Source organism: Odontesthes bonariensis, chromosome 24 (assembly GCF_027942865.1).
Source record: "Odontesthes bonariensis isolate fOdoBon6 chromosome 24, fOdoBon6.hap1, whole genome shotgun sequence".
NCBI lineage: Eukaryota > Metazoa > Chordata > Actinopteri > Atheriniformes > Atherinopsidae > Odontesthes > Odontesthes bonariensis.
In genome coordinates this window covers 4,539,258-4,549,576 of record NC_134529.1, presented here as the reverse complement: position 1 = coordinate 4,549,576, position 10,319 = coordinate 4,539,258, and the positions used below count along the sequence as shown (strand labels likewise).

Here is a 10,319-nt window from a genome sequence, read left to right as displayed (position 1 = left end):
GAAAAAAAACACTTGTGAACATTATCAACAACTAATTACATGTCAAATGATAAAATGATGCTTTAACAGGAACTACTGTCAGGAAGCAAAACAGAAAATTAAACATTATGAATTCTAACACATTTATCACTTACATTCAGCAAATAGCCTACAGAAAATGTTACTTCTGCTTTTTACAGTATGATACTATTGATCCAAAGGGGTAGATGATGGATGGATGGACTATTGATCTCATTCAGTATTGCCTGTAAATGTCATATATTCTGTAATAAAACCTCCAAGCTATTTATAGTGGCCATTTGTCCATAAAAAACAAACTAAACTTTAAACTAAACATAATCAAAAGGCCACTGATGCACCATGGGGGATGTGGTTTAACGCAGGAAAAAGAAGATGGATGTCCAAACTGAATTCTTGACTTTTTGTGACGATTTATTTCAAAATAATAAAACAAACAAAAGAACAAAGAAAACCATGGCTGCTGCTCTCTCCTTTTCCCTGGTAAAAAAAACAAACATTGGCCCACCCAGGTGCATGCTGGTACTCCAGGTGCCCAGTGTGACCCAATTACCAAAATATTCTAAACGAATAACTAACAAAGAATATTAGCAAAAAATCTAATCTAAATAAAGCACTGAAATTAATCAAATAAAGTTACTCATAATTAGCTAATTGAATTTACAACTAGAACCAAAAAACTAACTTTACAAATAGCTCCTACACTATTTAAGGTATTTAAACCTATTAAACTAAGATTATTATCAGACAATTTAAAACCGGAAAACTGGAGACATTTGTCTTCTTTGGTTCTACAAATGATGATTTGAAAGGTTGACAAAGAACCAGGGATAAATCCCCCTTGTCAGACACTAGGGTGAGACATTGATCATTGGCTTTAGAAATATCAATAAAACACAGAAAAACATATGCGTTCTACCTCCGTAGTTATTTACAGTTTCTTTAAGGGCATATATGTACAAATCAGCACCATGCTGTGCTTTAAAACCAAACTTTTGACAGGATGCTGGCTGAGCAATGGGCCTGGAGTTATCTAAACTACCCTCTTTACTGGCTTTGCTCTTAATAAGTGGCATTAACAGATGCCTTGACATGAAAAGCCACTAACACGAATGGGAAGAAGAGTGGCCATGTTTAAGCTGTGATAAATATAAATAGTTCTATGAAATGTTCCAGCAATGTAAGAGAAGATGGTTTAGATGCCTCTCTTCGTGTTTCAAGCTTCCCTTTCTCTCACGTGTGCATTCACATTGTAAATAAGTGCATACTCTGAACCTGGTGGTGTAACATGACGGATTACAGGAAGAAAATCCTGCTCCACCTGTAGATTTAAATGTATATATATTCACATTATTTATATAGCACCAATTCAAAACACTCAGAAGATTTCTGTTCATTCATTCATCCATCAGCCTCAGAATTGTAGCTGTTAATTTTCATCCCAGCTTCAAACCACCTAACTGTACGCTGGAGGTCTCGTTTTCCCATGTACCGAAAGGCCCACACACACACTTTTCTGGGCTCCAAGGTAATGACAATAAAGTTATTCTTTCTAAGAAAACATATTTGGAGATGTTTTTTTTCCAATAGATCGCCCTCAACCTTCCACACTGGAACTGTAAGATAAATAAAATATAAAACTCTCTATAAGCTCTGTACAAAAAGAAAGCTAAAAGCTAGTTATTCATGTGAAATAGATACAGCAGCTTTAGATGGAACGAGGCTGTGGCCTCTCATCTGTTCTTTAGGATGGAAGCGTAGAGGCTGCTGGGATCATCGGAGGCTCCAGCAGAAGCAGCTTTAACAGTGCTGTATGTCACCATGTCTTCTTCATGTTGAGCCTGTAAGACGACGAAAAGGAACAACAAATCCACAAACAAAACATTATAGTTCTTCTGCAAACAGATAAGTTTGTGTTGGTTACAAACACTTCATCATTATCACATACACAAGATTAAAGGTGAACACTAATAACTGATGAGACCGCTCACCCTGCCCCCAGCTTTGGGGATGTTGTTGTAGTTGATGGAGGCGTACGCAACAGCATCTGCAGCTTCAGTCTGCACAGAGAAGACAGCCAGAGGTGGAATATCAAACCATGTACGGACAAACTCATTTTTTATTTTCTTTAGTTGAGGACAAAAACTGCCAGAAACCGAAAAGTAAAACCTGAAACAGGGTTTCCTGCACTCCTCATAAAGTGTTAAATGCTTGAATATAGTTGGTCCGTTTACCTGTAGGTGACCAGTTTTACTGCGTCTTTAAAAACTCTTTCAAGTCAAAGTTTCTTGCAACACTTTGTATTTTTGGCGTTCCTGTTTCTTGATTCTAGTTCCTCTTTGAGTCATGGTAAAAAGAAAACACCATGTATATTTAAATCAGAGGTTTTAGAACACTTACCAAGTCTTAAAATGAGGTAGATACAGCCTCAGAAAGTATTTGTTTAACTAAAACTTTAACTAAGACTCTCAACCCTCACTGCCTCCACGGGAATTAAGAGGGGAAGCAGAAGCTTTGTTGCTCTGCAGCATTCAGGTGTGTGTTAACACGATGCCAAGGAGGAAAGACATCAGCAACGATCTCAGAGAAGCAGCTGTTGCTGCCCATCGATCTGGGAAGGGTTATAAGGCCGTTTCCAAACTATCTGGAGTCCATCGTTCTACAGAGAGAAAGATTATTCACAAGTGGAAAACATTCAGGACAGCTGTCAATCTTCCCAGGAGTGGACGTCCCAGCAAGGTCACCCCAAGGTCAGAAACCCAAGAGCTACATCTCAGACTCTGCGGGCCTCAGTCAGCATGTTAAAGGTTAAAGGTCATGACAGCACAGTTAGAAACAGACTGAACAGGTATGGCTTGTGTGGAAGGGCTGCAGGAGAAAGCCTCTTCTCTCTAAAGAGAACATGGCAGCACAGCTTAGGTTTGAGAAGTTCTGAGGTTCGGAAAGAAGAGTGGGCTAAAGTTCCTCCACAATGCCATGAAAGACTGATATCATCACACAGAAAATGACTGACCACACAGAGCTTCTGCTTTCTTTTTCACATTTCATGGTATCCTGTTGTTTCCTCTTTTTAACTTTCGAACATCCACAGTTTTTTTTTACCACTTCTGTGTGCCTGCTGCGCTGTCTTTAAATAGCATCTTTGCACGTCTTTTATGTGATTAAAAACTCCTCGAGTCCGTTCTGCTCTGCAGAAGCTACATCAGCTTTGCCCTTTGTCTGTTTTAAGGCCAGACACGGCAGGCAAAAACAGGGATTTTTCATGGAGTGGGAATTTTTTAGATTTTGGGCCAGTCTACTCCTTCAATATGTGTTCTTTCAGCCTGCTATAAAGAAATCGTTAAAAACATAAATTAAAATGTTAATTTCATCACATTTTGTTTTCTCGCGGCAGTACGTTTCGCCCAAATTTACCAAAATGAATTCCCCAATTTAAATCTCTAAATACCGTTTTCTCAAAATCAGTTTTTTGTATTTTCCCAGTATCAATATCTCAGCCTACGGAGCACCTACTAACCCCAAACTTTCCAGTTATACACTTAGCAGTATTCTGAAGATATTTACAGAAGTTTTTGTTGATAAATCATTCCTGGCCTGATTTATGTGACATTATAATAAAACAAATATGGCAAAAATTGCTGTTTTTTAGGCTATGGGCATACTATTTTGATTTCCTAGGAAATGGAAGCAGATATCCTGAAATCCCTCTGTAATTTTCTTTTCATTTTGTGTGTAAACAAAATGAAAAAAGAATTTTGCACCTGGCTTTATCATATGTTCAGATCTATCTTCCGGAAATAAATGCAAATGTGCGCATATTTAATGAGATAAAGCCTAATTTGCACAATTAAACATGCAAATTTCCCAAACTTCTAATACATATTTTTTTCATACTTGTATAAGTAATCAGCTGAGGAAGTCTATTATTTTAAAATATTACCCTATTCACCTGTAGTGTCTCGCCTTAAACAAGAAAATTAGACTGAAAGGTGAGACTGAGCATTGGAAACCTTCACACAAAGACACGTGAAATGATTAGTACACGTTTCCACATGTGTGACCTCACCGTGTCCTGACCGGTTTCTGGATCAGACTGAGCCATCACAGGGTGTAAGCTGAGCTCCTGAACAAACAAGTACAGTTAGAGTTTTCTGTTTACAGCGATGGATGCGTACGTACGGCCACGACAACTGAAACTGAACATTGGACTCACAGCTTTGTCACCCATCTGTGTTCTGTCGCCTGAAAAGAAGAAAAAAAGTCAAATTTAGGCTCAACATTGAATGTCCAAGTTTAAAAAAACTCTCCGAAAGTTTCTGAAAGTTTATCCTGTGTTTGTTCTCACATTTATTTCTCTTCCATCTGATGATCAGCACGACAGTTACTAAGAGTGCTGCCACACCGACGGCCACACTGCTGTAAATGATTACGTCTGTAATCAAAGCACGGAGCGAGAGTGAGGAAGAATAAAATGTTTAATGTTGTCATTAATTCTGCTCTTTGGTTGAAGCTGCTGCTTCTACATGACAAACCTATATCTGGAACTGATGTTGTTGTTGTTGTTGTTGTTGTTGTTGCTGTTGTTGTTGTGTCCACTCCTGAAACATAACAGGAAACCACAGAGAAATGTGTCATATTTACTGAAATCAGCACATAAATAACAAACAGAGATGCCACCTTACATCTTTAAAACTCCAAACACTCCAGTTTTACATTTCACAGGAAGATGGGATCAACGCTCCCCGATGAGCTCAGTTCAAATGTTTCTCATGTTGTTTTCACAGGATTCCAGTACTGAATCTACGTCTGTTTATATCTCAATGACTGAAATAGGATGAAACAAATATTGTCATCAGACTTTTATAATTGTTAAAAGTAGGGCTGGGCAACGATTAAAATGTTTAATCTAATTAATCACATGATTTCCCTGATTAATCACGATTAATCGCATTTGTACGCAAATTCCAAAAATGAATCCAAAAGTAGTGTATAGCTTTTAGCATTTATTTTTATTTTAAATGTGCTGCCATATGAATGAAAGTGCCATAACATTTGTTGTGCAAACACACTTTTAACATCAGCATCTTTCTGTAGTTTTTATGTAGAAGCCTCGCTCCACTGTCTGTTTCCTTGAATGACTTGCTGCTATCAGTTGTGTGTTTTGCCTTTAAGTGATATTTTAGACTGGAACTACTACGCTGAGAAGACAATTCAACTTGGTAGTGTTTACAGATGACTTTGGTTCTGTCGACTCTGCCGTCTGGAAGAACTTTAACATGAAAATGGCCGAGTAAAAGTTCCGTACCCTTCTCCATGTTTGGTGGATCCGCCGATTACTTTCTTTTCCGGTTCCGCAGCAGACAGCAACAGACTTTTACAAAATAAAAGCCTGTGAGCAAAAGACTTTTACAAAATAAAAGCCTGTGAGCAACAGACTTTTACAATAATAAAATAGATAATAAAACCTGCGCTAATGCGTGATAAAATATTTGTCGGCGTTAAATAATTAACAAGTTAACTCGCCCAGCCCTAGTTAAAATATTTCAGCCACCTCAGGATATGTTTACAGCCTCCATGTGTCCTCACAGAGCAACATGATGTGTCCACATCAGTGTCTTTACATGGAGCTTCTTCACTGGGATGTTTCAGAGTGTTATAATGAGAGAGTTCAGGGTGAAAACAACATGATGTAAATACTCACTGTTAGAAACAGACAGTTTAACAGTAGAGTCTGTAACCTGTTGTCCTGATTTGAACTGTCTGCAGGTGTAATGACCAGCATCCTCCCCTGTGACCTTCTTTATAACCAGAGAGCAGCTCGCTGTAACATTCAGTCTGTCTGCTTTAGTTTGGGCAGCACTGTGAACCTTCCCATGTTCAAACAGTTGCACTGCTGCTGCTGCGCCTGGGACAGTGAAGAGCCAGGTAGTACTGTTACATTCATCATGAAACTCTTTAAAACCTTCACAAGGCAAAGTGACATCATCTCCAACAGTTACATCCTTGTTGGGAAATTGTTGAGTTAAAGCTGAAAATGAGAGAAAAAGAGAAAACAAACTTAAAGAAAGCTGCAGCTGTTATGTTCATACTTCATGTTTTATTTCAGAACAAACTAAACTCATCGTGTTAGAACAGCCTGGTCTCATCAAACAGTTTATTAATAACACTCCACAGTAACGCAGTTTGGCATCACTTCATCAGGGTTCCCACTCTTTTCTTGGAACTATTTTCCAGGACTTTTCCAGGACATTTTCAGGTTAATTCAACACTCATTAACCCCCCCTTCCTGCTTCTATATTTATTCCTCTTCTGTCCCCCCGACGTCTGATTGAGAAGATGTGCAGTTTAAGGCTATAACTTACTAATTATGCAGGATTTATCACAGAATAAGACAAACACACCCACAGATTACAGGGTGGCACTTCAACAGTGTTTTCTCTTCTATTTTCTCTCCTGTACTTTATCCAAAAGTATTATTTATATATTCCATAAATCACCAAAAAACTATTTCCTTTCTTTTATATCAGGTTGCTGTACAACTCAGTCTGCTCTGCACATCTGGAACCTGCATTTCTCAAACAAAATATAAATCACTGCAAAAATAAACTGTCCAAAGCAACTAATAGTTTAACCTGCAGTGCAAAAAGGTTCATATCAAACAAAGTAATTGTTAGTTAGTTGCAGGTTTTTTAGGAGCTTTTTCTGCAGCTTCCAGCTTTTCCTTTTTCTCTGTCACACTTTGACGCTTTGCATTTGATGAAGTCCTGTTTTTTCTGCTTTCACTGCCAGTTCGTCTGTTTCTTTCTGCATCATCTCGCTGCTTTTCATCGTTCTTCTTCTTTGCTTTAACATTTTCTCTTTCTTTTCTTCTCATTTGCAGTTTGCTCTTCGTTCTTTTTCTCATCTTCACGGTACTGCATGCTCCTCATCCTTACTCCTTTAGTGTTGAATCAGGTCCTTTTGTTCTTTATCTTATTATTCATTATTTCATTACTTCTCATATTTCATCCTGCATTGGTTACCATAACATTTTATTTAGTTTAATCAGCCTGTCAAGCCTTTTAAAGGGATAGTTCGCCTCTTTTTACATGAAGCTGTGTAACATCCCATATCAGCAACATCATTTCTGAACATCTTCTTACCCCCTGCTGCGTCCTGTGAGCAGAGTTCCAGCCTCGTTTTGGTGTTGATGAAAGTAGTCCGGCTAGTTGGCTGGGGTTTAAAAAATAAAGCGTTTTGCTTCTCAAAACAATATGCGTTCAAAAGAGAAATACATTTGCATCACAAAATCGTTCTCCAGGAAAAAGTCAGACCTCACAATCGCTTGGCCCTATTTTCTCTCCCTTCGTATCACTGCCTGCTGTGCAGACCGAGCAGCAAACACCGTAACAGGTGCAGCTGTCGGCAGGTGGCTGAACGCAGTGATACGAAGGGAGAGAAAATAGGGCCAAGCAATTGTGAGGTCTGACTTTTTCCTGCAGAACGATTTTGTAAGAAAATGTTCATAAACGATATTGCTAATATTGGATGTCATACAGCTTCATGTCAAAAGAGGCGAACTATCCCTTTAAATTGCATTTAATTTGTTAGTAAGAAAATAAAGTCAAATTGACAGCTAACTGTCGTTGTCTCCTTCGTCTCCATGACGTAGTTGCGTTGTACTGCCGTTCCGCACCAGGAGCCCAGTACATCCGTCTTCAGCGTGTGTTTTCTTGTCCGAGTTTTCCCTCTCGAAAGCGACTTGCCAGCCAAGGCTGCAGAGCATCCCCTACCCTGGTTTGTGTCTCCGAGGTTTTCCTTCCTAACATGCATGCTTTTGGCCGGTGGCAGGAAGCCGGAGTACCCGCAGAGAACCCACGCATACACGGGGAGAACATGCAAGCTCCACACAGAGAGGCCCCAGCCGGGAACTGAACCTGGCTGTGAAGCGACGCTGCTAACCACCACACCACCGTGCAGCCAAATTCACTGACTGATAGCTGAAAGCTCATTCATCCATGTTATATTCCTTTCATTTATGCTACCGACATTAGAAATAAGAACCAGCTCCTCAAATGAACATGTAACATGTAGTTTTCACTGCGTACTTCTCTCATCTCAGGCCCCTCTTCCTGTGGTCGGTGGGCTTCTCTTTTGATAACTACTTTAACTGGAAAGTAGTTAGTTTCCGACGATGTGAAAAGAATGTCTCTTAATTTATCTTACAGGACGTGTGGGAACCCTGCTCACATTTGGTGTTTCTTTATGCATGATTGCACATCAGGTGTTATAAAAAAGAATGACCCCCTGAACTGTTATTTTACTGTTAATTTAACTGTCAACATGTTAAAGTGAAGCTTTGTGTCATGGAAAGCTTAAATCGTGTGTAAAAGATACAGAAAATGAGCCGACGTGTGAAAACAACCCGGAAACTTCTTCCTCTTTTATGAATGTTACCGTTTAAACTCTCAATATTATTATCAATTAAGACTATTTGTCTCTTTTTGAACAGATGATGTGTTTTCTTACCTGTAAGTTGAAGCATCCATGTCAGGAACAGAGATAATTTAAATGATTTGGATTCAATCATTCTGCTGTTTTCTCTGACTTGTTCTCTCGCTGTCAGCTCTCAGAGTGTCTGAAACTGAGCCTCTAACAGCCAGATATGGCGTCTACTTCCTCTGATTAAAGTCTCCTCCTCACTCTGACCACAGAGGCTTTTTTATGTCAGCAGCTCAGACAAACTGCTCCGTTCATGCAAATGTGTGAAGAAATATTTCACTGTTTTATGAAAATTTGAGGAAATCTACATTGTGTTATCAGATGTTTCTTGCAGCAGCCCAAACTCAGCGGTTAATGAAGCAACAGAATACTTCAGCTGCTTGGAAACAACAAAGATAAAATCTGTAGGTTGTCTTCTCTATTTTTAACCAAAGGGGAAGTGTTTCTGTGAGAATGTGGGTGATTAGTTGGCTCACGTTTGAAAATATGATTATTATTATTATTTTTACTATTAAGACCATTTTTTCCCTTTAAAGTGAAATGAAAATGCAGCTTTTGTTGTCCACTGCAGAAGAACGATTAAAGGCTCCACCTGGGCTGTGACTGACAGGTTTCTCAGAACATTTACACACTGAGGACGATAATTAAGAATGAACTAAGTGTTATTTTCTCGTTTAGTTAGATTTCACAACAGATCTTTGTGTCGGTATGATTCGAAGCTGCCATGTTTGGAACCCAGCGGTTTCTCAACAACAGAGAGGGAAGTGCTCGGTGAGCTGCAGCTCTCCGTGTGAAACGCTGATCAGGTTGAGTCAACACAACAGATCCATCTTAGTTCTCTCAAACTCTACTTTTATCCCTCCACTGTGACTGAAGTGCAAACCGGCCTTTTGCACATTAGATGCTTACTTTGCCTCTTTGGTAATAATATTGTGTGTTTCTTGTGAATCTAACAGATAAACACGTCTCATGTGTGTAATCGGTATTGACTGTGCATGCAAATAAAACTCCAATAAATGCTAAGAAGGGGTTGATAAGAGGATAAATCATTACTTTGATATCATGCCGTCCTCACTGAGTGAAGCTTAGAGGCGTGTGAGACAGAAAGTTGGGCGGTGACGGCTGCACTTTCTCATTTCTTCCTGTTTCAGGTCAAATACTGCCCCCAGTGGTGATAGTGCACAGATACCTCAGAGGGAACGACTTCTATGTTAAACACTGATGTTTCCACCAGTGGTGGCTCCTGACATTTTTTTTAGGTAGTGCAATTTCCAGTCTGTGAAAGCTGCATCAGAGTGAGCTGTGCGAAGCTGAACCGATTGCACTGATGCAAACCTGTTATGTTCCCACACAGGAAATAAAATGTCCAATCGTCCAGAAACTCCTTGTCTTCCTTAAATAAACACAACGCAGAGTCGAGGGGTTATTTGGTCTGCCAAATAACCAAAGTGACTGCAATTTCCCCCGTTATGTCCATAAGTACCATAAAAGTCTATAGGACTGAGGTATATTTGTTTAGGTAGCATAATTTATTGTAATAATTTTTAATAATTTTTGGGTTTTTTTTTGCATAATTTGCCAATCAGTTAATATTACACCTTAACCATTATTTAGTTTGTGTCAGTATGATTCGAAGCTGCCATGTTTGGAACCCAGCGGTTTCTCAACAACAGAGAGGGAAGTGCTCGGTGAGCTGCAGCTCTCCGTGTGAAACAGACTCAATAACAGTTTTTTCCCAAATGCCATAAAAACTCTGAACTCAAACATGCACTGACTCTACATAGTGACCCCCCCCCCCCCCATATTCTGTTATGTGCAAT

The 10,319-nt window shown here is 39.2% G+C and overlaps 1 protein-coding gene across 1 annotated transcript; it reads right to left on the bottom strand.

Annotated features, from left to right (window-relative positions):
* Positions 1 to 478: 478 nt before the first annotated feature.
* On the bottom strand, positions 479 to 8,639 carry LOC142375102 (uncharacterized). Its single transcript, XM_075459026.1, has 8 exons — positions 8,527 to 8,639; positions 5,720 to 6,046; positions 4,551 to 4,616; positions 4,364 to 4,450; positions 4,232 to 4,260; positions 4,085 to 4,141; positions 2,010 to 2,078; positions 479 to 1,859 (listed from the first exon to the last, which is right to left on the bottom strand). Exons 1-8 carry the CDS (start codon positions 8,585 to 8,587, stop codon positions 1,752 to 1,754), a joined length of 804 nt encoding a protein of 267 aa, XP_075315141.1. The 5' UTR covers positions 8,588 to 8,639; the 3' UTR covers positions 479 to 1,751.
* Between the last annotated feature and the right edge of the window lie 1,680 nt (positions 8,640 to 10,319).

What these genes read in the sequence shown, in the direction of transcription:
- LOC142375102 (XM_075459026.1), bottom strand. Translation starts at nt 8,587, where the DNA reads ATGATTGAATCCAAATCATTTAAATTATCTCTGTTCCTGACATGGATG. An exon ending in CACAGATGGGTGACAAAGCT is followed by an intron (nt 4,142 to 4,231) that starts GTGAGTCCAATG and finishes TTGTTTGTTCAG; the next exon opens with GAGCTCAGCTTACACCCTGT. An exon ending in CAGAAACCGGTCAGGACACG is followed by an intron (nt 2,079 to 4,084) that starts GTGAGGTCACAC and finishes TTCTCTGTGCAG; the next exon opens with ACTGAAGCTGCAGATGCTGT.